Below are 27,923 nucleotides of genomic sequence, written 5' to 3'. Positions count from 1 at the left end.
TTATTTCCACTGAACTCTAATTCGTCTGCATTTCAATGAGTTCATGTCAGGTCTTGCAAGAATGATATAACATTTGGGGATAAAGATACAACCTAGAAGACCTGTGCTGGAGGCCAAGATGGAGAAGACTTCCACAGCCACCATGATCTTTCCTTTAGTACTGTGGTAGACAGGGAGAAATGTAATCCAAACACTGAGAAATACCAGCATGCTGAAGGTCAAGAATTTGGCTTCATTGAAGATGTCAGGCAGGTTCCTGGCCATAAAAGCTACTGTGAAGCTCACTAGGGACAGAGCTCCAAGGTATCCCAGCACACAGTAGAAGGCTGTTACTGAGCCCTTGTTGCACATAATAATGATATGACCATGTTCAGAGTGTGCATCTGTGTCCACAAATGGAGGAGATATTCCCAGCCAGATTCCACAGAGGACAATTTGTATTAGTGTACAGATGGGAATGATGAATTTCGATGCTCCTGATATAAGTAACCCCCTCAACCTTCTTCCTGGAGCTGTGCTCTTGAAGGCCAGGATGACTGTAGTGGTTTTTGCCAAGACAGTAGAAACAGCCACTGTGAAAACAACTCCAAATGTGGTCTGCTGCAGGATGCAGGTGACTGCGTTGGGCTGACCAATGAATAGAAATGAGCAAAGAAAGCAGAAGGTGAGGGAGATGAGCAAGATGTAGCTGAGAGTACTGTTATTTGCCTTCACCACAGGAGTGCTTTGGTGCTTTACAAAAATCCCCAGGACAAATGAGGTGAGGATAGAAAAGCATAGGGCCATGCTGGCGAGTGTCATCCCCAAGGGGTTTTCAAAAGCAAGAAATGTTACAGCTTTTTGGATGCAGACAGTCCGATCTGTGTTGGCATACTGGTCCTCTGTACATTTCACACACTGATCAATATCTGGCAGGAAATGCAATGCGACATGATACTACCTTGACATCTTTCCTCTTTGTACACTACCATTCCTGAATGTTGCTGATTCTGAAACATAAGCCCAGTACTTTTTTGTTCACAGATGGAACTTGGTAATGGGTTTCTCTTTCAAGATTATATCCAATTAATAAAAATCATGTAAGTAAGTGAATGTGTTTTCTTTTTCCTTTCTAATGTGTATTCCTGGCACTTTTCTCTTGTCTCCAAATTAAAGCACTATATTTATTCTTATAATATATATGGTATGCTATGGTAATTTGTGCTAAGGAATCCATGAAGGGAAAAGTTTTTTTATTATTACATCTAGAACATTAAATCTTATGTTCTCTGCAGCATGAAGACACCTGTTGGACAATATTACTCTTGGTCTCATGTCAGAGAAAAGTTAAAGTCCCCAAAACATGCTGAGGTCTTTGGGTATCCCATTAATTAGTATGAATGCATCATCAGCTAGCAACCATTCAAGATTATGTTTCCAAATTATCATCTCTGGTGCTGGTTATAGTTTTCTTAACGTAGAATAAAATGAAGGCACGTTTGAAATGGGAATATCAAATGAGAAAATGTCTCTATCTGGTTGGCCATAGGCAAGTCTGTGAGGTATTGTCATTTTAATTGTAGTTGGTGGTTCTCCCCATTTGTGGCCTTTGCAAACCTTGGAGATTCATCCTCATTTATTTTAACAAATACATTAAATGGGCTATGGGGAGCAAGGTAGTAAGCAGCTCCATGGTCTCTGCTTTAGTTTCTGCATTCAGATTCCTGCCTTGACTTTATTCTATAACTTCCCTTTATGATAAACTGTGAGCTGGAAGGTGAAGTAAATTCTTTACTTTGACGTTAATTTGGTGAAAGACATAACCAGACATAACTATTGGAACAGTACAAAACACATTTTTATTGCACTAAGTTAGGTTTCTAAAACCTAAACCCTGTTGGTTTAACTGAGGTACTAGGTAGTCATCTAAGTATGCCAAGGAAGACGATTCGCAAACTACCAAGGAAAGTTTTAACTTATAAATTATAACTTATAAATTAACATAATGTTAATTTATTTTTAATTACATAGAAATTGTTGATGGAGTATGTTCATTATTCCAGCTTCCCTGTTCCCATTTTATAAGTTGGCAAGTTATCAACAGTATTTTGTGTAATACCGAGGCCCATGTGGTGTCTTTTGTCCACTTTAAAATACCTATTTTACATGAAAACTGTTTCACTTTACCTTTGGTTACACATATTGATTAGCCTTTATGTACAGATTTTGATATATGTTGTACTAAACTTGTTGGTACAATGGCTGTTAAAATATTTCTTCCTCCTCTTTCACAACATTTTAGAAATCTTAGGTGTATGGTTTCATGTGTCTTTTGTAGATGTCTCTACTATTAGGACTGTGTCTACAGCTCTATATTCTGAGCGGTTGGGGTATTCTGTAGTGAACTCTATGGGTTGGAAAGTGATCTTCTTGATAATAGGTGGAGACTAAACTTAGCTGTGGGTATGACTATAATTCAATTTCAAATAAAGATATACTATACTATCTATCTTCACAAGCCCATGTTATCTCCAGATATGGAAATGATGAGCTCTATCAAGGTATGTGTAGTGACACAGAACTGATAGTCATCATCATCACATGCTAGTTGTTACAATGGTTCAGAGACATCATATGTGGGTAGGTCTGGTTGTTGCTTCTCTTCTTCAGAAGCTTGCATGATACCTTCTGTTTCTATGAAAGCTACTAGTTAGGAGAGGTCATTTATGTGAGTCCTAGCTCAGGAGTCTCTGGATCAGTTTATGAAGTGCTGAGTATATTTGGCAATAGGCACTTACACCTCTTGGCCAGAACCCGGGTCAACAGAAGAGGCTATAAACTTTGGTAGATTCTTGGATATCCCTGAGCAACAAGTCTAAAGAAGGCTTTTGTGACCTATCATTGGGGTATTGATTAGGTGGTCTTTGACTCAATCGTGGACCATGGAGCAATATGTGAAATGCTACATACACTACAGGTCATTCCATTAAAAATTGACTTTGCTTTATTAGTTGCTTGGAAAGATTAATAGCTTCTCAGATAATGGGGGCTGTATATGTTAACCATAGCATTGACTTCATTTCTGCTCTTGGTGTCCTGTTATTTGTCTCTGTGTGCCTCTGTTTCTACCATTCTCCTCTCTCACTCTTCCTTTTTCTTCATCTTTCCTGTGATGCCTCTGGATAGGAAGTAAGTTTTGAATGATAGCCAGAACATTGTACTTTCCAATTGACTTCCTTGCTCACCATGGTTTTTTGAAGGGAATCTACTATGCTATGAAACCATGAGCCCCAAATTGATTTTTTTCTTTTCTATGTTGCCTTAGAAACCATCTTTTTTTCAAACTGCTACACAACTGATTGAGACATGATTCAAAACCCTCCAATATCACAAGTTCACCTCAAAAGAGGTGATAGAAAAAAACTAGAAACTTGGAGTTCATAGCACAGCTTCCCGACAACATCACAGGGTGCATAGTGTCTCCAGAAACCTCAAATGTTTCTTGATATCTCAAGGATCTGGGCTTATTTCTTTTTGCTTCAGTGAGCTTTTATTTTAAAAACGTTCTAACTTTAATCCATCCTGCTTCTATACATATTGGGAGCGAGTGTTCTAATATATCTGGACATTTTCACAGAGTCTCTGAAGGCGATAAAAATGTTACATACTGAGATTAAGGATATTCTCTGTGACATTTGTTACTTAAGCTGCTTTAGAGCTTCCTGTGTCTTAATGAGATTCCCTCCATATTAGATATTTTTTCTCTGAAATGCTCTCTATATCACAGTAAGATTTTTGATATGTTTTATCCAAAGTCTTGTGCTTAGAGACTGTCTAATCCTCTGTCCATTAATCAGCAGTTAGAAAGTCTATAGGTCAGTTTTCCATGCTTTCTCCTTGTTTATGTCTCAGATATGTGGTTTCTATAACAGCAATAGGAACTGAAGATTAAGTTGTGAAGAATTACCAAGTATTTGGGGTTGTCTCTATTACTCCATTGACTAACCCATTGACAGATTGTAGCACATATGTGGCATGTGACTCTTTACTTGATAGCCAGTGGTGATTCTGCAATGCATTGTCTCTCCATATAGGATTGCTCCAGTGAAATTCTGTGTCTATAAAGTACAGGTTCTGAAGCTTCAGCAGGTGTGGGTTTATTTATGATATTGTGAAAAGATTTTAGTATTAATTATGTTCCCCCATTCTTCCTCTTCTACTCTTCTAATCAATTATGGACCACACTCCCCAAGTTATTCATTATTATATTGTTTTAAATCATATGTTCTCAGCATTATGATCCATTTCTAGTTTTCTGACTTCCATAATACTCATATTAAAACCATATCTAAAATTTTAAAAGATATATACATTTGTAGATATAGAAATATAAATATATATATACACACACATATATGATTGCTGATGGCAGTATTACTTCTTTGTCTGCATTACCTCACTGAATTTTATTTGCATTAACATTCATTTTCCTGGGAGTGTGATAATCTCATATTCATAAAGAAATTATTCTCTTATGTATATTTGTATATAGTTTAATTATCCATTCATTAGTTGATGAATATGGAGGATATTTCATTGTCTTAACTCTTGTAAGTAAAAGAGCTATTATCAAGGATGAGCATGTGTACATAGAATAGGTTATAGATTATGTGTATTGGGTTGCTTTTGGAGATGATGCATGTGCTTGTTGGTTTCTGGCAACCTGACACAAATGTATAAGCATTTGGAAAAAATAGTCTTACAAAGGTAAAGGCATCCATAAGGTTGACCTGTGGACAAGGTTTTGGTGTATTTTCTTGATTGATGATTGATGTGGGATGGGACAACTCAGTGTGGGTGTGGATACTACTGGACAATTGATACTACATTGCTTCAGAAAGGATCCTGGCTCAACATGTGAAGCAAGCTTGTAAGTTCCATTATCCCATGGGTTCTTTGTAATTTTCTGCCCTCAACTTTTTGCTTTCTATTTTTAGCCTGATTTCCTTACGTAGTGGAATTTAAGCTCAGGGCTAAAACATGAAAGAAAGGATTTCTTTCCTTAACTACAATTTTAACCTTTTATCAGAGCAATACAGCCCCAACCAAGACACTATTCATTTACACAAAGTGGAAAGGAGTTATTTTTACCTTCCAGTAGGTTTTTCAATTACTTACTTCAGTGTTGAAATCTTGCAGTGTACTGATGTTTCCACTCCATAGTTTTAATTTTTGTAAAGTGTATTTAGTTCCCACTCTTTACTTCCTGAGGGGTTTGTTTTTATTTAAGAAGCATTTTTTTCTGAGTTAATATTGTGTCTTGTTACTTTGCTGAATATGTGCATCAGCTATAGGATATTTCTGTGAAAGTCTTTGGGGTCTATTAGGCATATATCCTGTCTGTTTAAGTACAGATACTTTGAGTTTCTCTTTTCTATTCTGCACTTCCTTTGCATATTTCATTGCCCTACTTCTCAAGATAAGATTTCAAAAAATTTAGATCAAAAGTAGATATTGGATAAAATTTTCCTGTGCCTGATTTAATAGAACTAGTTAGTCTCTTTTCTGTGAATATTATATTAGCGCTAGAATACATTTTCCTTTATCACGTCTGTAAATAGCTACATTTCAAGAATGGAGCCAACATTACATTATTGTCATCACATGTCCATTGCACATAATGCACCATTATATTATGAGCATCATTGCATGCATGTATTGCATGTGTGATTTATAATGTATATGTAATAATTATATATACATGATTGAATTAGATATGGTTTCTATTCCTGCACAAACATTAGCAAAAAGAATCAAGTTGGGGAGGAAAGGGTTTATTCGGCTTACACTTCCCCGTTGTTCATCACCAAAGGAAGTCAGGACTAAAATTCAAGAAGGTCAGGAAGTAGGAGTTGATGCAGAGGCCATGGAGGGATGTTTCTTACTGACTTGCTTAACCTGGATTCCTCAGGTTGCTTTCTTGTAGAATCCAAGATTTCCAGTCCAGGGATGCTATCACCCACAAGTGGCCCTCCCTCCTTGATCACTAATTAAGAAAATACCTTACAGCTGGAACTGTGGAGTCATTTCTCCAACTGAGGCTCCTTTCTCTGTGATAACTCCAGCTTGTGTCAAGTTGACACACAAAACCAGTAACTACAATGATATTGAAGAAGATTGACCTATTAATTTTTGCGGTGTGGGTTTTATTCAACTAATTCAATATTTACTGATTATTACATGATGTATTTTTTCCATACTCAGCCATACCTGACAATACTAAGAAACATTTATGGCGTCCTTTAGTCATCTTATGTCCTGGTTCAAACACTTTTAAAAAGCCATGATGAACTCTCACATGTGTGTAGCATCACTTACTTCATTCTGCAGGAATTTGCACATAACTCTAAGTGTGCGTCTCCACAGATTTTATTACCTACTTATTTGAGCTACAGATATCAGGGAACAGGACTTTACATTGGAAGAATTTTATGCCATATATTATTATATATGAGACATATGAATCTATTAGTATTCATGCTGTTTGTATTGAGTGTTTTTAATATATGTTGGTCTGTGCCAGAAATGAGTATGCTATCAAGGTTGGTCAAAATGTGCTGTCAGATCCTTGAGCCTGGAATTACAAAGAGTCTCAAGCCATCATAGTACTAGTGGAGGTCACACCCATTTCCACTAAAAGGGAAGCTGCTTCTATTAACTACTAAGCCATCTCTCGAATGCCTGAATTAATTAAGAGAAATCTACTCTCTATTAATATCATATCTATTTCAGGATTTGTTCTGAGAATTTTAAAGTTGACCTTGTGACAGATTAATGGTATTAATATGGTGCAAATATAGGTCAAAAAGACTTGACAAGACTAGATATAATTATTTGTATCTGGAATCCACTTGTTATATTCTTTAGAAAAATTATTCTTAACTTTCTTTCACATTCTCAACAAGTATTAACCAAATTAAATACAGCTTGTAATCATATAAATCCCTAAATATACAGTATAAGAAGAAGCTATGTTCTTGACTATAACTATTAATTATGAGGACAATATCTTAACAATGTAATCTGTGTACATCTTTTGTGCCTGATTTTAACTTCAGTATGTGGATTAAAAACAGTGGTGAGAACCTCATCTTTAATGCACGCACTTGCCTGTTCCATTGGAAATTTCATTTTCTGGACATGGGACACAATCAAAACAGCAAGCGGCTTTCTCTTCCTGAAGAGATTTTCTGAATCCAGGACCACAACTTTCACTGCATACAGAGGCAGGAATCTGAGGATATTACAGAAATGAGGATATAAAGAATTAGCCTGGTAACTATAGCATATTGCAGGATTGGGTAATAAAGAATTTAATATTATGCATGCTCATTCTATTTATTTATGTTAATTAAGATATTAAAATACACATTATCTATATATTATATATATACTTATCAACAGATTAAAGACATTCAAATTGTGTACACACCAAAAATTACACATTATCAAATAGGTTAATATAGATATATATTTAGAATCATGCATAACACTGGTAAGAATGTGCTAATTCTTGGCAAAGGTAAACTCAGTAAGAAACACTTGAACATGGAGAGTAAGTTTGGCACTTTATCATTAGATTCATCTTTTAATTTATGAGGAGGCATCAGTCTCACCAAGGCATTTTACATGGTTTTTACCTGTGTTCTCTACAGAATGGTGTAAGATTCCACCCACCTGTTGCTCCACTCCTATGCTCCACTCTATCCTATCCTCAGAAATCGACAATTGTTGACCAGGTGGAAAATATGGAGAAAATGTTCCTACTTTCACTTTATATGTAAGACCTTGTGGAAAATCCCAGAAGTTCAGAATGTCATAATCTATGTGCAATTTCTCTGAAGGATTCAAAGATATTGGATCTCCACCAGGATTCATGAATTTAATGTTCTTCAGCAGGGAGTTCAGCTAAGGAAGATTTATGATTCATAATTTATGAAACATAATTTTTATTGTTAAGTGTCTGAATTATGTCACATTCACATTTTCATTGATCCCAACAAAAGTGAAATAACATTAGGCATATATGATTGGGAAATATGTATACTTACATTGATTTGACATCATAAGTACCATAATAGTATTTTAACAGGATAGTGAGATAAATCTACTGTTTCTTTTGCATCCTAATGATTTTCAGCACTGGTGAGCAAAGTTTGTGATACATGGACACTTTGCATATGAGACTGATAGTCTACAGGCATCTGGTTTTGAGTTATCAGTGTAAAATTGTCTAGGATATGTTGTTCTATGATTATGTCTAAGTGAGTTCTGTCATTTGGGTTAAGTGGGGTGTGAATACCCATCCTTAATTGAAGCAGGTTTATTTCATAATCTGTGCCTGAACTGAATATACTGAAGGGAGCCAGCTGTGCAATAGCATACTCATATCTTACTGCTCTTGATTATGGAAATTTATGTGACACGCTACATTAAAATTCTGTCAAATTGAGTCCATCCTGATGCTGGTCTATAATGTCTTAATTGGAGTAAAAGAATCCATTTCTAATATATGGACTTTGTCCACCTATTTTTTTTCTTCTTTCTTTTTTTTTCGGGGCTGGAGACTGAACCCAGGGCCTTGCGCTTGCTAGGCAAGCACTCTACCAGTGAGCTAAATCCCCAACCCTTGTCCACCTATTTTATGAGAGCCAATGAGACTAATTTAAGAAAGTATCTATAGTTGATACAGTTTCATGAGATATTTTAAGAATATTTAACTTGCTGGTACTGGACAATTTTTAAGATCTTAAATATGAAGTCACTCATTTTCATATATATGAACAAGGTGGGAAAAGATTGTTTTTTTTTTTACTGTTGAGGATCTTAGAATGTAATGAGATTGACAGAGCGTTTAACAGAAACATTTTGGTTATTATTTCTATATGATTGGGAAGTTGACAGTCAATTTCACCCAGGCATATATTTTTTTCCAGTCAGTAAAATACTCAAGGAAATTTTCTTCTAAAAAGTTCCCCATGGTATTTGTTTAGAGTACATGTGGGCCAATTTCAAAAAGTTCCATTGGTGACAGCCTACAGAATCAAAAGAGAAACCATTACCTTCAAGGGGGGGAAATCCATGCTGCCTCCATTTTTCACTCCTTGTATGTCTATTTCTTGAATAAGCATCTTGTGCATGGTGTGGGCCACAGCATACACAGCACTGTATACGTGGTAACTGCCAGTACTTACAGCTATGTCAAAGTGGTACCAAGGTAACAATCCCAAGTTACCTCTAGAGGAACAATTTTCTAATGATTTACAGGTAGCGTTGGATATTGCACAATCAAAGTAAATCTCCCACAGTCTTGCAAGAAAAATGTCATCTGGGTATTTGGAAGGTCTCACTGTCTTTACAAACTCTTTAAAAGTAGAAATATCACCCTGGCGTTGTGAAAAGATGAGAGTCCCATGGAATGAGTCAAGAATTAAATGTCTCATAGAAGTGACGACTTCCCACTGTGAAGTGGTCACCCAGATTCTCCATGGAAGTATATATTCCCATCTTCTAAACAGCACTCCTAAGGAAGTGTCAGTGTTAGCATAAATGATAACAACTTTGGCTGGGTTTCTCATAATCCGAATAGGGTATTCATAAGCGTTTTCCAGGTCCATCATGTGAGTAACTGTGATAAATTCCATGAAGGCTACACAGATTGTGTTTCTTTCCATTTGTGGAATCAAGTCTGTGACAAAGTTAACACCATTCTCATCCTCTGAGATGACCAGCCCCACCCAATTCCATTTGAAATGGACAAACATTGAGACCATGCCTAAGGCCAAAGAAGATTCTTTGGCAGCCATCTGATACAAAAAAGGAAACTTCTCAGAGTTATTCATACTTGGTTCAAATGGTCCAATGCTCAGCTGTAAAAATGCAAGCAGGGATAGACATTAATGAGGAAGTTCTGAAAATCACAGAAACATTGCATATGAAACAGTCACTTAAAGTTTAGAAATCCAAATTTTTAATATTTAAAGTCAAGATTAGTGCTGGGTTATGATTCTGGAAAATGAGTTGGAATACTGACTTTTATTATAGACATGTGTGTATTTCTTAAGGCCTGTATATACATTTCAAGCAGAAGAAATGTGAAGACAGTAATATCTCAAAGTATGTAGCTTTAAAGGTATTTATTTTAAAGGAATGCTTGGATAGTTAGTTCATTGACTCTGTGTGTGTGTGTGTGTGTGTCTGTGTGTGTGTACGCGCACACGCGCATAAAAGTGTGTGTGCCCAGCCTACTACAGTGAATACAGAGTATGTATTCATGTGAAGGCTAAAAGAGGGCAGCAGGTGTTCTCTACTTTTCTCGACATATTCTTCTGAGATAGGGTCTCTTTTCATCCCTGGGCTTCATGTCTTTTGCCCTGGAGAGAAGATAAGGTGGACACAGGGATTATCTTGTATCTGGGTTGCTGTAATGAGGGTAAGTGTGAAGCTAGCATCTGAACTTTTATCCTCCTGGTTGCACTGAAACCATTCTTGAATTTTTTGCTGTATTCCAGCCTAATATTGTCATTTTGAATCATACAAAAATGAATCATTCCCTTATGATTTTTCATGGTACACAAATTATGGAACCAAATGAGAATATTTTGCTTTCTTCTCATGCTTCTAATCTCACCTGTGGATATTTATAAAGACCCAAAAATATGCCAATTAAGGAAGAAATTTCCCATGTTGTTCCTGTGATTGCAGCCACAGATTTTTCCTTGGTTTTGCATGTATAGATTGGAATGAGTCTGTCCTGCCCTGTGAGCCACTTGAGGAAACTTACTACTGTCTCACTTTCAATGGACCCAGCACTGTGAATATTATATCCAAGCGTCATGTTAGGTAAAAGAATGGGGTTTCTGTTGATCTCATCTATGGCAAAAATTAAGGCCATCACAAATTGGTAGTTTTGTGAGGTAATCCTGTGTAGAAAACATAGGAATCATTAGAGTATAGTCTAAAATCACCATTGGTTCGTTCAACTGAGTAAATTTGCTCTTATGTATTCAATGAACACACCCCTCAGAGTTTAAGTGTTCGAACTGCATCTTCTTTCCCAAGTTTGTTCATGTGTAATTGGCACAGGTTGTTGTCATGGTTATCAGCAACTATGGGGAGTAATACCTTTGTAAATATTTGAGCATAGATGAAGAAGCCTATATTTCATTCAGGAAACCACCAGAAACTACATGTTTTTCTTTAACATGGGATGTCTGCCTGTTATTAAACTGAAAAACATATTTAATGTGGTTTGAGGGATTGGCCATGTGTAGGTTGTGAAAGGCCAGACTGAACCAATACATACTAAGAGTTCCTGATGAAAGCTGAAATGAAAAAAAGAATTCTATGCCCTTGTCCAAGGTTATACTTGTCAAAGCCTGTCTAGGGCTGGAGACAGTATTATGAACTCAAGAAGTTAGACCGAAGGGAGACAAATAACCCTATTAAAAATGAGGTTCAGAGCTAAACAAAGAATTCACACCTGAGGAATGCCGAATGGCTGAGAAACACTTAAAGAAATGTACAACATCTTTAGTCATAAGGGAAATTCAAATCAAAACAACACCGAGATTTCACCTCACACAAGTGACATTAGCTAAAACTCAGGTGACAGCAAATGCTGGCAAGGATGTGGAGAAAGAGGAACACTCCTCCATTGTTGGTGGAATTGCAGACTGGTACAACCATTCTGGAAATCAGTCTGGAGGTTCCTCAGAAAATTGGACATTGAACTACCTGAGGACCCAGCTATACCTCTCTTGGGCATATACCCAAAGATGCCCCAACATATAAGAAAGACACGTGTTCCCCTATGCTCATAGCAGCCTTCTTTATAATAGCCAGAAGGTGGAAAGAACCCAGATGCCCTTCAACAGAGGAATGGATACGGAAAATGTAGTACATCTACACAATGGAATATTACTCAGCTATCAAAATCAACGACTTTATGAAATTCATAGGCAAATGGTTGGAACTGGAAAATATCATCCTGAGTGAGGTAACCCAATTACAGAAAACCACACATGGCATGCACTCATTGATTAGTGAATATTAGCCCAAATATTTGAATTACCCTAGAAGAACAGAACACATGAAACTCAAGAAGGATGACCAAAATGTGAAAGCTTCACTCCTTCTTTAAAACGGGAACAAGAATACCCTTTGGAGGGAATAGGGAGCTAAAATTTAGAACAGAGGCAGAAGGAACACCCATTCAGAGCCTGCCCCACATGTGGCCCATACATATACAGCCACCAAACTAGATAAGATGGATGAAGCAAAGAACTGCAGGCTGGCAGGAACCAGATGTAGACCTCTCCTGAGAGACACACCCAGAATACTGCAAATACATAGGCAAATGCCTGAAGCAAACCACTGAACTGAAAACGGAACCCCTGTTGAAGGAATCAGAGAAAGGACTGGAAGAGCCTGAAGGGGCTCGAGACCCCATATGAACAACAATGCCAACCAACCAGAGCTTCCAGGGACTAATCACTATGCAATGACTATACATGGACTGACCCTGGGCTCCAACCTCAAAGGTAGCAATGAATAGCCTAGTAAGAGCACCAGTGGAAGGGGAAGCCCATGACCCTGCCGTACTCAATCCCAGTGAACGTGATTGTTGTGGGGAGGGTGGTAATGGGTGGAGGATGGTGAGTGGAAGCCCATATAGAAGGAGAGGAGGAGGGGATATGGGGATGTTGGCCTGGAAACCGGGAAAGGGAATAACAAACAAAATGTAAATAAGAAATACTCAAGTTAATAAAGATAAAAAAATGAATTAGTGAAGTTTGACGTGTTTGAGGATATTTTCTACCCCTTATACATCTTGTCTACATCAATGTTTCTGTTTTCAGATTATATTGCTTTGTAACCTTTAAGATATAAATTGTTTTGTGCTTTGTTTTTTAAGTAAGTTGGTCATTTTGTTCATAATTATGAAATTTTATATATTCCAAATTCTACATATTCTTTCATCTACATGCATTTCTTTGGTAGCTGCTACATATTCTCATTTATCTTTCTCTGTCTCTCTCTGTCTCTCTCTCTGTGTTTGTGTGTTTGTGTGTGTGTGTGTGTGTCTGTGTGTGTATATATATATGTGTGTGTGTTTAAAAATTTAATCTGCACAGTTGTATAATGTTTCTTGCATGATTCAGAACATGATAAGAAATAGACATGCTAACATGTACAGGTAAAAAGCTGTGACACCTTAGTAAGACAAAATACAGCACAGGTGAATGAGAAATGCTAGTGCAGGAGGCATAGTCTTCCCCAGGAATTGAAATATTGGTTGGGCTTCCAATATTAAATGCTTGGATCTGAAAATGTTAATATGTAAGAGCCTATACAGTTTTTAATCTTTTTCTACCTCAACATTCCTGATACAGTTTTGTGACTCCCTGAGAAAATGTTCCTTTTGCTCATTCTGTATCTTGTGTATTGTCCATTACACAAGTGGGGGCTTAGAAGTTAATTCTATCCTTTCATATAACGTGTGTTTTCCTTTGTTTCAGTGAACAGTATTGTATTTCCTTGTGAGTCTGATTTTTTTTTATTTCAAAGTTTTCCTTATTTGCACAGTATGATACCTAAATAGTTGGTTTGTCACCCAGAGCTGATGGCAGAAAGCTAGTATTTTACAATTTTACATAAATTCATAAATTTGAATAAAGAAAATTCTGTAAGACAAAAACAAATGAATGAAATTAAGTGAAACCCAGGATGCTAATCAGTGTAAAGGGCCAAAAGAGTTCCAAGAATTAGTTATTTGTAACTTGATTATCAAGAATTTTGAACACTTTGGGGTTCATGTATTACAGAGAAAGAAAGAAATAAAAACATTGAACCTAGCATCATCAAATTGGAAAGGGACTCACAAGGCAATGCAGTTAGTCTGTAGAGGAAATGATGATAAACCAAAGCTTTAAGTTTCATATTGAGTAAATGTAATATGAAAAACATTGAAGTAAAAATAATCCAACACAGGTTGCCTACTGTCCCTTTACCTATTCAATATAGTACTTGAAGGTCTATCGAGAGCAAGTAGAGAACAAAAGCAGGTCAAACGGATAAATTTGAAAGGACGAAGTCAAAATATCACTGTTTGCAGATGATATGATAATACACTTAAGGGACCCCAAAAATTCCATGAGAGAACTACTACAGCTGATAAACAACTTTAACAGAGTGGCTGGTTATAAAATTAACTCAAACAAATCGGTAGCCATTTTCTACTCAAAGGATAAACAAGCTAAGAGGGAAATTAGGGAAATGACACATTTCACAATAGCCACAAATGGTATAACTATTTGACCTAACCAAACAAGTGAAAGATCTGTATGAAAAGAACTTCAAGTTTCTGAAAAGAAATCAAAGATCTCAGAAGATGGAACGATCCCCCATGCTCATGGATTGGCAGGTTAATAAAGTAAAAATGCCCATTTTGCCAAAAGCAATCTACAAATTCAATGCAATCACCATCAAAATTCCAATGCAATTCTTCATAGAATTAGAAAGAGCAATTTGCAGATTCATTTGGAAAAGGAAAGACACCAGGATAATGAGAACTCTTCTCAACAATAAAAGAAGTTATGGGGGAATCACCATCCTTGACCTCAGGCTCTATTACAGAGCAATAGTCATAAAAATTGCATGCTATGGGTACAGAGACAGGCAGATAGATCAGTGGAATTGAATTGAAGATCCAGAAATGAACCCACACAACTATGGTCACTTGATCTTGGACAAAGGAGCTAAAAATGTCCATAGAAAAAGACAACCTTTTCAACGAATAGTGCTGGTTGAATTGAAGGTCAGCATGTAGAAGAATGCAAATTCACCCATTCTTATCACCTGGTACAAAGCTCAAGTACAAGTGGATCAAAGACCCGATATCAAACCAGATACACTGAAACTAATAGAAAGAAAGTGAGGAAGAGCTTCAAACACATAGGCAAAGGGGAAAATTTCCTGAACAGAACACCAACGATGCATGTTCTAATACCAAAAATTGACAAATGGGATCACATAAAATTGCAAAGCTTCTGTAAATCGAAGGACACTTTCAATAGGACAACATGGCAACCAACAGATTTGGAAAATTCTTTATCAATTCTATATCTGATCAAGGACTAATATCTAATATATACAAACAACTCAAGACAGACTCCAGAGAATCAAATAATCCTATTAAATATGAGGTACAGACCAAAACATGCTCCAACATATAACAAGGACACATGTTCCACTATGCCCACAGCAGCCTTATTTAAAATATCGAGAAAATGGAAAGAACCTAAATTCCCTTCAACAGAGGAATGGATACAGAAAATGTGGTACATCTACACAGTGGAGTACTACTCAGCGATTAAAAACAATGACTCCATGAAATTCATAGGCCAGTGGTTGAAACTACAAAATATCATCCTGAGTGAGGTAACTCATTCACAAAAGAACATGCATGGTATACACTCACTGCTAGGTGGATATTAGCCCAAAATCCTGGAATACCTGAGAAAAAATTCACAGATCATATGAAGTTCAAGAATAAGGAAGGCCAAAATGCAGAAGATTCATTCCTTCTTATAAAGGAGCACAAAATACTTTCAGGAAGAAATATAGGGACAAAGAGTGGATTAAGGACTGAAGGAAAGGTCATCGAGAGACTCCACACCTTGGGATTTATCCCGTATGCTGCCACCAAACCAAGTCACTATTGCTGATGCCAAGAACTGCTTTCTGACAGGAGGCAGATATGCCTGTTTACTGAAATGCTCTGCCAGAGCCCTACTGGTACAGATGAGGATGGTTGCAGCTAACCGTTGAACTTTACATGGGGAACCCAATGGAGGAGTTAGAGATAATGCTTTAGGAGTTGGGGGTTGCAACACCACAGGAAACAACAATATCAACCAACCAAACCATACCAGACCTCCCATGGATTAAAACACCAGCCAATGAGTATACATGGAGGGACCCATGACTCCAGCCACATATGTGGCAGAGGATGGCAATGTCCAATATCAGTGAGAGGAAAAGCCCTTGATCCTGTGAAGGCTTGTTTCCCCAATGAATGCTAATTCCAGTCAGCTGAGAATGGAGTGGGTGGGTGGAAATGGGTGCATCCTCATAGAAGCAGGAGGAGAGGGAAAGGGACATGGGAGAGGGCAGGCAGAGGATAACATTTGAAATGTAAATACATAAAATATCCAAGAAAAATAAAATTAATAAAATATGATTTTGGGGAAGGCTGTATAATAAAGGTAAGAATATCCTTAGAAGAAGAAAAATGAAAAATATATCTAAATAATAATCAACACTGAAGTCATTGAAGATTTTACAACATGCAGTATTGAGTATTCAAGTTACATTTCATAGTTTGTATATGAAACTAAGCACTCCAGCTTCAGTAGTATTTATAACTTATTTTTAATAGATGTTCAAATATTATGTATGCTAAAATTTCTTTAAAATATATTAATGATTTGTTACTAGTACCTGTTTTTTTTACATCATCAATATTTTGTATGAGTATACATTCAAGGTTATATAAAAATTTCTTACTAAAAATGAGGAGCCATAAAAAGAAAATATTGAATTCCTGGTATATTATATATCACCTGTGTACATATATATCCATCCATCCATTGGATGTAGGAATAAAAGCAACAGTGACTTTCATGATAAGGTCAACTTTTCAAGTATAAGTAAGATAATAAATGTGATTTTCTGTGTTATGTATTATCCAAAGATTTGGAACGGAATGATGTCCTCATTGTATTTGAACAATGAAATCCTCAGCTGGACTAAATTCCATAATTAGGAAAAAAGTGTCATTCCTCCGCAGACAAACTGCATTGCCTTGTGAATCCCTTTCCAATTTGATGATACCAGGTTCAATATTTTCATTTCTTTCTTTGTCAGTAAATAGATGAACCCCCAAGTGTTTGAAACTCTTGATAATCATGTTACAAATCACTAGTTCTTAGAAAACTGTTGGACTTTTTTTAAAAAATCTTTATTAACTTGAGTATTTCTTATTTACATTTCGATTGTTATTCCCCTTCCCGGTTTCCAGGCCAACACCCCCTTAGCCCTTTCACCTCCCCTTCTATATGGGCTTCCCCTCCCCATCCTCCACCCATTACCACCCTCCCTCCAACAATCACGTTCACTGGGGGTTCAGTCTTGGCAGGGCCAAGGGCTTCGTCTTCTACTGGTGCTCTTACTAGGCTTTTCATTGCTATCTATGAGGTTGAACCCCAGGGCCAGTCCATGTATAGACTTTGGGTAGTGGCTTAGTCCCTGGAAGCTCTGGTTGGTTGGCATTGTTGTTCATATGGGGTCTCGAGCCCTTCAAGCTCTTTCAGTCCTTTCTCTGATTCCTTCAACGGGGTCCCATTTTCAGTTCAGTGGTTTGCTTCAGGCATTTGCCTATGTATTTGCTGTATTTTGGGTGTGTCTCTCAGGAGAGGTCTACATCTGGTTCTTGTCGGCCTGCAGTTCTTTGCTTCATCCATCTTATCTAGTTTGGTGGCTGTATATGTATGGGCCACATGTGGGGCAGGCTCTGAATGGGTGTTCCTTCTGCCTCTGTTCTAAACTTTGCCTCCCTATTCCCTCCAAAGGGTATTCTTGTTCCCGTTTTAAAGAAGGAGTGAAGCTTTGACATTTTGGTCATCCTTCTTGAGTTTCATGTGTTCTGTACATCTAGGGTAATTCAAACATTTGGGCTAATATTCACTTAGCAATGAGTGCATACTATATGTGTTTTTCTGTGATTGGGTTACCTCACTCAGGATGATATTTTCCAGTTCCATCCATTTGCCTATGAATTTCATAAAGTCATTGTTTTTGATAACTGAGTAATATTCCATTGTGTAGATGTACTACATTTTCTGTATCCATTCCTCTGTTGAAGGGGATCTGGGTTCTTTTCAGCTTCTGGTCATTTATACTCATTTATACAATGTCCTGGTTTTCACTCATTCATTTGTTTATGTCTTGAGGAATTTTCTTTATTAAATTTATCAATTATTTTAATATTATAAAATACAAGGTTTCTGACGATTTATGAGCACTTATTTTTAACAAGTGAGAGACGTAAAATTTCTGGAATATGGCTATGGCATATGGGCTCATTCAATCCTTTGAAATTGAAGTTCATCAAGTACACTGTGTGTATATTATTAGGATTAAACAGATTTCTCTGGACAATTAATTACCACTGCCAATAAAGTGTGTGAGAAAAGAAATCATCCTTTCTTTTAATGATTAGCTTGATTAATTTCTTTAATTTGACAAATAGATAAATACCAGTGATGGTAGGAGACAGGCTCTACTGAATCACATATTCTGAGTGCGGGATCCTGGCATTTTCCAACAGGTCTGTGTCTATAGCACCCTTCACTTTTCCTGAGGTCCACATATTGGAGCAATGAAATAAATATGAATATTGTAAACCTCTAGCAATGGAATACATACTCTTTTCCTCTATCATATCTTACAGGGGAAAATGCATTCAAAATGCTAGAAAATAAAAAGTTCATATTGTGGTTGCAGAAATGGTGTGGCAGCAGACCACAAGAAACTCAAGAAGAAGGATGACCAAAGTGTGGTTGCTTCAGTCCTTCTCAAAAGGGAGGACAAAATATTCATAGGAGGGGATATGCAGAGAAAGTTTGGAGCAGAGACCGAAAGAATGATCATTCAAAGCCTGCCCGACCTGGGAATGCAGCCCACATATATACACCCAACAATACTAGACAATATTGACCAAGTCAAGAAGTGCATGTTGATAGGAGCCTGAAATAGCTGTCTCCTGAGAGGCTTTGCCAGAGCATGACAAACACAGAGGCGAATGCCAGCAGCAAACCATTGTACTGAGAACTGGGCTCCCGTTGGAAGATTAAGAGGAAGTATTGTAGGAATTGAAGTTGCTTGTAACCCCATAAGAACAACAATACCAACCAACCAGAGCTTCTAGGGACTAAACCACAACCCCAAGACTAAACATGGACTTACCCACGGCTCCAACTGCATATGTAGTAGAAGACAGCCTTCTTTGGCATCAACGGGAGGAGAAGCCCTTGGTCATGCCAAGACTTGTTCATCCAGTGTAGGGGAATGTCAGAGCAGGGAGGCAGGAAGGGGGGCAGGTTGGGGAGGGAGAATACCCTTATAGTAGCAGGGAAGGTGGATGGGATAGAGGGTTTATGGAAGGGAATCCTGGAAAGGGAACTACATTTGAAATGTAAATTAAAAATATCCATCCCCCAAAAAAGGAACAGAAGGAAGGAAAGTAGGGAGGGAGGGAGGGAGGGCGGGAGAGAGGGAGAGAGAGAGAAGGAGCTAGATAGGTAGGTAGAGAGAGAGAGAGAGAGAGAGAGAGAGAGAGAGAGAGAGAGAGAGAGATTATGTGACAATTAAGAGAACTGGCTACTTTTTCAGATGACCTGGGTGAAATCTTCTATACAGTATTCCCAAAATCATAAATACAAAAAATTTCTTGAACTCAACAAATAGCCTGCTATTACATTACCCACTGATAGGAGTGTTACATTACAGATTACATTACACACACACACACACACAAACACACACACACACACACACACAAACACTCAGATTTTTATACATTCTTAAACATACACTGGTTAAAAACTAACACTCAGGAAATTCTCATATTCAGGTTCACACCCACTCCCATACACCTTCACACACAGTAACACACGACAAACACAGGTAATCACATTATACATTTACACATATACACACATTCTCCCAAATACTTTCCTAAACACACTTATTTGCATACATACATTCATACATGCACTCAGATACCCATAAAGGTTTTTAAAGGAATAATAATAAATTACTGAAAATGATGAAATGCTTTTTTAAAAAAGAAAGATAATGAATCAAGTTCTTTAAAAATACATTAAAACAAATTAAAAGGGAGACATAACAAGAGAATCAGAGGAAATTCATAAAAACATCAGATCCTACTACAAAAGCCTATATTCAACAAAACTTGAAAATCTGGAGGTAATGGACAATTTCCTAGACAGATACCAGCTACCGAAGTTAAATCAGGAACAGACAAACCATTTAAACAACCCCATAACTCCTAAAGAAACAGAAGCAGTCATTAAAAGTCTCCCAACAAAGAAGAACCCAGGTTTAGATGGGTTCAGTGCAAAATTCTATCAGACCTTCATAGAAGACCTCATACCAATACTGTCCAAACTATGCCACAAAATTGAAACAGATGGAGAGCTACCGAATTCGTTCTATGAGGTCACAATTACTCTTATACCTAAACCACACAAAGACCCAACAAAGAAAGAGAACTTCAGACCAAATTCCCTTATGAATATCAACGCAAAAACACTCAATAAAATTCTTGCAAACTGAATCCAAGAGCACATCAAAACAATCATCCATCATGAACAAGTAGGCTTCATCATAAGAATGCAGGGATAGTTTAATATACAGAAAACCATCAACGTAATCCACTATATAAACAAAGTGAAATATAAAAACCACATGATCATTTCATTAGATGCTGAGAAAGCATTTGACAAAATTCAACACCCCTTCATGGTAAAAGTCCTGGAAAGAACGAGAATTCAAGGCACATACTTAAACATAGTTAAAGGTATATACAGCAAACCAGTAGCTAATATTAAACTAAATGGAGAGAAACTTGAAGCAATCCCACTCAAATCAGGGACTAGACAAAGCTGCCTACTCTCTACCTACTTATTCAATGTAGTTCTCAAAGTCCTAGCCAGAGCAATCAGACAACAAAAGGAGATCAAAGGGATACAGATTGGAAAAGAAGAAGTCAAAATATCACTATTTCTAGATAATATGAGAGTATATATAAGTGATCCCAAACTTCCAGCAGAGAAATACGAAACCCATAAACACCTACAGCATAGTGGCTGGGTATAAAATTAACTCAAATAAATCAGTAGCCTTAATCTACACAAAAAAGAAATGAGCTGAGAAAGAAATTAGGGAAATGACACCTTTCATAATAGTCTCAAATAATATAAAATACCTCAGTGTGACTTCCACTAAGCAAGTGAAAGATCTGTATGATAAGAACTTCAAGCCTCTGAAGAAAGAAATTGAAGAAGATCTCAGAAGATGGAAAGATCTCCCATGCTCATGAATTTGCAGGATTTATACAGTAAAAATGGCCATTTTACCAAAAGCCATCTACAGATTCAATGCAATCCCCATCAAAATTCTAATCTAATTCTTCAGAGATTTAGACAGAACAATTTGCAAATTCATTTGGAATAACAAAAACCCAGGATAGCTAGAACTATCCTCAACAATAAAAGGACTTCTGGGAGAATCACTATCCCTGAACTCAAGCAGTATTACAGAGCAATAGTGATAAAAACTGAATAGTAGGGGGCTGGAGAGATGGCTCAGTAGTTAAGAGCACAGACTGCTCTTCCAGAGGTCCTGAGTTCAAATCTCAGCAACCGCATGGTGGCTCACAACCATCTGTAATTGGATCTGATGCCCTCTTCCGGTGTGTCTGAAGACAGCTACAGTGTACTCATATATAATAAATAAACAAATCTTTAAAAAATCTGTATAGTATTGGTACAGAGACAGGCAGATAGACCAGTGGAATAGAATTGATGACCCAGAAATGAACCCACACTCCTATGCTCAATTGATTTTTGACTAAGGAGCCAAAACCATCAAATGGAAAAAAAAAGATAACATTTTCAACAAATGGTGCTGGTTCAGCTGGAGGTCAGCCTCTAGAAGAATGCAGTTCGATCCATTCTTATCACCCTGTACAAAGCATAAGTCCAAGTGTATCAAGGACCTCCATATCAAAACAGATACACTCAACTAATAGAAGAAAAAGTAGGAAAGAATCTCGAAACATGGGCACTGGAGAAAATTTCCTATACAAAACAACAATGGCTTATGCTCTAAGATCAAGAATTGACAAATGGGATCTCATAAAACTACAAAGCTTCTGTAAGGCAAAGGACACTGTTGTTAGGACAAAATGGCAACCAACAGATTCCGAGAAGATCTTTACCAATCCTACAATTGATAGAGGGCTCATATCCACAATATACAAAGAACTCATGAAGTTAGACTGCAGGGAGACAAATAACCTTATTAAAAATGGGGATCAGAGTAAACAAAGAATTCACAGCTGAGGAATGCCGAATGTCTGAGAAACACCTAAAGAAATGTTCAACATCTTTAGTCATGAGGGAAATGCAAATCAAAACAACCCTGAGATTCCACCTCACACCAGACAGAATGGGTAAGATCAAAAACTCCGGTGACAGCATGTGCTGACAAGGATGTGGACGAAGAGGAACACTCCTCCATTGTTGATGGGATTGCAGATTGGTACAACCATTCTGGAAATCAGTCTGGAGGTTCCTCAGAAAATTGGACATTGAACTACCTGAGGACCCAGCTATACCTCTTTTGGGCATATACACAAAAGATGCCCCAACATATAACAAAGACACATGTTCCACTATGTTCATAGCAGGCTTATTTATAACAGCAGAAGCTGGACATGCCCTTGAAGAGAGGAATGGATACAGAAAATGTGGTACATCTACACAATGGAATACTACTCAGCTTTCAAATCAATGACTTTATGAAATTCATAGGCAAATGGATGGAACTGGAAAATATCATCCTGAGTGAGGTAACCCAATCACAGAATAACACACACAGTATGCACTCATTGATAAGTGGATATTAGCCCAAAATCTCGAATTACCCTAAATGCACCAAACACATGAAACTGAAAAAGGATGACAAAACTGCGGATGCTTCACTCCTTCTTTAAAGGGGAACAAGAATACCCTTGGGAGGAAATATGGAAACAAAGTTTAGAGCAGAGGCTGAAGGATCGCCCATTCAGAGCCTGCCCCACATGTGGCCCATACATATACAGCCACCAAACTAGATAAGATGGATGAAGCAAAGAAGTACTGGCTGATAGGAACCAGATGTAGATTTCTCCTGAGAGACACAGCCAGAATATGGCAAGTACATAGGCGAATGCCAGCACCAAACCATTGAACTGAGAACGGGACCCCCGTTGAAGAATTCAGAGAAAGGACTGAAGGAGCTTGAAGGGTCTTGAGACCCCATATGTACAACAATGCCAACCAACAAGAGCTTCTAGTGACTAAGCCACTACCCAAAGACTATATACATGGACTGACCCTGGGCTCCAACTTCATAAATAGCAATGAATAGGCTAGTAAGGACACCCGTGGAAGGGGAAGCCCTTTTCCTGCAAAGACTGAACTCCCAGTGACCAGGATTATTGGGGGGGGAGGGTGGTAATTGGGGGAGGATAGGGAGGGGAACACCCATATAGGAGGGGAGGGGGAGGGGCTAGGGGAACGTTGGCCTGGAAACCCAGACAGGGAATAACAATTGTAATGTAAATAAGAAATACCCAATTAAAAAAGATGAAGGAAAAAATCACCAACGGAAAAAAACATTAAGTCAAACAAATCAGTAGCCTGCCTCTACTCAAAGGATAAACAGGCTGAGAAAGAAATTACAGAAAAGACATCTTTCAAAGTAGTTACAAATAATATAAAATACCTTGGGTAATTCTAACCAAGCAACTGAAAGATCTGTATGATAACTTCAAGTTTCTGAATAAAGAAAATAAAGAAGATCTCAGAAGATGGATAGATCTCCCATGTTCCTGAATGGGCAGGATTAATATTGTAAAACTTGCCATTTTGCCAAAAGCAATCTACAGATTCAATGCAATCCCCATCAAAATTCCAACACAATTCTTCATAGAGTTAGAAAGAGAAATTTACAAATTCATTTGGAATAACAAAAACCTAGAAAATATCATTCTAAGTGAAGTAACCCAGTCACAAAAGAACACCATTGTATGCAGTCACTGATATGTGGATATTTTCCAAAAAGCTTGGAATACCTAACATACAATTCACAAACCACATGAAGCTCAAGAAGGAAGACCAACGTATGGATCATTCAGACCTTCTTAGAAGGGTGAACAAAAATACTCACAAGTGGAAATATGGAGACAAAGTGTGAAGACTGAAAGAAAGGCCATCCAGAGCCGGCCCCACCTGAGGATCCAGCCCATATACAGACATCCAACCCAGATAATACTGTGGATACGAAGAAGTGCATGCTGTCAGGAGTCTGATATAGCTGTCTCCTGAGAGGCTCTGCAACAGCCTGACAAATACAGAGGGTGATTCTGGTAGCCAATCATTGGACTGAGAACGGGGTTCCCAGTGTAGGAGTCAGAGAAAGGACTGAAGGAAGTGAAGGGGTTTGCAACCCCATAAAAAGAGCAACAATATTAACCAACCAACCCCCCCAGAGCATCCAGGAACAAAACCACCATCCCAATAGTACACAGGGATGGACCCATGGCTCCAGCCACATATGTAGCATTAATGGGAGGAAAGGCCCTTGGTCCTGTCAAGGCTCAAAGCCCCAGTGTAGGGGAATGCCAGGGCAGGAGGTGGGAGGGATTGGGTGGGTAGGTGAGGGAGCATCCTCAGAGAAGCAGGGGGAGGAAGGATGGGATAGCTGGTTTATGGAGTGGAAACTGTGAAATGGGATGACATTTAAAATTTGAATTAAAAAATATCCACTAAAAGGAAAAAAAAAACACCTCCAAATGTAGTTTTGCTGGATGCTTGCTGTCTTCCACTTGTTTAGTTCTATTACATTAGCATACTTGCTGGCTTCTAGTTTCTGTCTAAAATTCTACTCAGAATCAGTAAATATCCATTCTCCCATCTTTCAATATTTATTCAGTGCTTTTATCTATTTTTATCGATGTTTTTAATATTTTCATTGTGAAAACATTATTTTATAAAATGTCTTAGTGTATTTTATGGGGGGAACTCTGTATTGCAAATACACGAATCTGTAACTGACTTGTCTTACAATTGTCCTTACAAAAAGTTAATAAGATAAAAAACATTAAAATAAATTCCTAAGAAAAGAATGAAGAAATTTATTTTATGAAACCAGTATTTAAAGATAGTATGTACAAAAAAAAACTAGACACATTTAATGTTTTTTCAAGAAAATAGAAATTTTCTCCCTTCATTTTATGGGTAAATTTCATTTTACAATAATAACAGAATTATCTAATGCAAATGAAATGGAAAATTATAAAAATATTGCAATGGATTTTTCAGAGTTCTTAAGGGAAAAAATTCAAATCTCAAGCAGAACTGAATGAGTTTTGAAATAGCTGAAATTTGAAGGTTAAGAAAATTTATTCAGGTTAATCAAACTGTCATGAGCACATGCAGGAATGCATTCTAGAAGATGAAAAAGGTAGGAGTAATACAGGGCGTGAAAGGGAATGAACCTGGCTGAACAAGGGTGTGGTAGTGTGATGAGAGGGGAACGATATTGGAAAATGCAGTGGTGGGGCTGGAAGGAGGATGAGAGTTTACAGGGGATGAATGTGATCACAGTGCATTGTAAAAATTATAGTGTTCCACAAATTAAATATAAAGAATTATTATATATGTTTTGTGGAGTCAAAATATGTTTTTGAGCAACATGATAAAGAAATTTTGGACTGAAAAATGGCTCAGTTTCTATAGAGTTACATGCAGAAAAAAACACAAACCTTCTGTCTGCCTAAACATGACCTAAGTTATGATGACACCAATTGACATGATAATGGTGACAGGGGAAAGTTCATGAGCTCTGAACACAAGACTAATAACTACAGTCAAAGAATGTTGAGAGTGAGAGAAATATTCTTCTGCAGGAGGCAGCATACCAATTGATTAGGTAATAAATACCACATGGTCAGCATTGGAAATATGAATATAATCACATAAAGAAATAATGGGTTGAATTTATATCCTTACAAATATATAAAATATATTTCAATGTATATGCAGTAGTGAGTAAATGTGAAAGATTGGACATGGATATGAATTAAAATTAATACAGGGGTCACTGAGCATGACACAGGTCAATAGGTAAATGGTTGCAGTGAAAGTGTAAGGACAGGAATTTTAATTCCAGTAACCAACAAAATTGGCATCATTTAAACATGCTTTTGTTACGTAGCATTTCTGCAGATAGATGTGATGGGGATATAGCCAAATTTCCTTTGTCAGTTTTCCAGAAAACACTGAATAGAGAAATAAACAATGTTTCAAATATTGTGGAAATCAGGGAATCATATAAGTTTGTCCTGATGTGACATGTGGCATACATGTGTCCTCACTGACACACAGATACACAGACTCTCTAACACTTTCTCTATACCTCACTCTCTCAATGTCTCTGTCTGCCTCTCTGACTCTCATAGACAGAGAGAGAGAGAAAGAGAGAGAGAGATACAGAGACAGAGACAGAGACAGAGAGAGAGAAAGAAAGATATTAAACAATCTAACTTAAGGCTAAAATAAATGACTTAATCACTATCTTAGTCAAGAAGAGAATAGCACAATGACAAGAGCAAGCATATGCCACCGGCAGAATTACAGATAGTAAAATGGAAACAGGCATGACAGAAAGTAAAAGAGAAGGCAAATATATCAGCAAAAAGTTAGGAGTTGTGGGGGAAGATCAGAGAACCTGAGTAGATAAGTTGTATTTCTTTCTAGATATCTAGAAAGGCAACACCTGACACATCTGTGTCTGACAAGAGGAACAATTACTGCTCTCTGTGGCACCTTCTCTGCTCACAGCACCAGAAGTTGCCTGTTCAAATTCTGTGCAAGTCTGTTTCATTCTTTTAATAAACAGTTCTCTGATTGCTGTGGTGACATTTCTAAGTATCAAATGAATGTTTCTGTACAGGTATACTTCAGAGACTAGAGAAAATTCAGAGTTCACTGGTGTCTGCTCACAGTGCCTAGACTATCTATCCTGTAATACCAAAGTGTGGGAAGAGAGCTAGAAGGAAATAAGTATCTTCAAAGAGTTTGAAATAACAAAATAGAGTAGGTAGTCTCCTAAGAAATATGGCACAGTCAGCAAAGTCCAACCCAACTGTACCAACATCAGGAAGTGCAGAGAAGAAATATTCACTGGAAATATTTGTAAAATGGACATTGTTTTGTCAACCTAAGTGCTGAACTGTACCTGTCCCACAAGACAGGATTCTAAGTTACATCATTCGTCCTGTGTGACAGAAGTGTTGGACCTGGATCGAGATTGATTTTCTTCTCAGACTAAACCCATAAAAATAGAAGATAATGGATGGAAAGAAAATCTTACTGTAATGGAAGAAGTGCTGGTGGGAATAAAAAACGAGATGGGTTAAGGGTGCACACTGGAGAATGTGGTTAGGTAGATCAAGCAGGAGACACTTACCGTGGACTGACATCTATGCTCTCTGCCCCTTCAGTGTGTTGGGAGGTTTGATAGGTATAAAGGGGTAAGAACGCACTGATCACCAAATCCCCATCCTGGTATACATTGTCTGTGGAAGAAACAAAACACTCATGGGTGAGCAATTTGCACAAGAACATAGGAAGCTTGAGGGTAAAAAAGAAAAAAATCCAAGTGGGCATTGTCAGGGTTTCTTTGAGCACAAACGTAATTGGCTGTAAGCCAGGTGCTCACTTTCAGCAGCTGAATGTGTGGGCCCTTCTGTGGGTTTATAAGAGTTACAGACACAGAAGTCCCTTGAACTACCTAGTCATTGCAAGACAGCTTTTTCCAGTCCCCTGGAGAAAATTCCAACACTTTGTACCTTCAGGCTTCACAGCTGAGGTCTTCGGTAAAAGTGACAAATGCATGTTGAAAATCCATGGATGAGATTCATCTCATGCCCTCATAGTATTCTGTAGTATTCTTATGTCATCCAAGTC

At 37.5% G+C, this 27,923-nt stretch overlaps 1 protein-coding gene across 1 annotated transcript; it reads right to left on the bottom strand.

Annotated features, from left to right (window-relative positions):
• LOC148002270 (vomeronasal type-2 receptor 116-like) lies at positions 1–27,623 on the bottom strand. The gene is made up of 6 exons (XM_087579760.1): positions 27,424–27,623; positions 10,670–10,961; positions 9,102–9,908; positions 7,717–7,947; positions 7,144–7,273; positions 1–908 (listed from the first exon to the last, which is right to left on the bottom strand). The coding sequence occupies exons 1-6, from the start codon at positions 27,621–27,623 to the stop codon at positions 1–3; spliced, it is 2,568 nt and encodes an 855-aa protein (XP_087435886.1).
• Positions 27,624–27,923: the final 300 nt, after the last annotated feature.

The sequence above is a fragment of the Rattus norvegicus genome, chromosome 12 (genome assembly GCF_021556685.1).
Source record: "Rattus norvegicus strain SHRSP/BbbUtx chromosome 12, alternate assembly SHRSP_T2T, whole genome shotgun sequence".
Lineage (NCBI taxonomy): Eukaryota > Metazoa > Chordata > Mammalia > Rodentia > Muridae > Rattus > Rattus norvegicus.
Note: the sequence above shows the minus strand (reverse complement) of the source record. Positions and strands in the feature narration are given on the sequence as shown.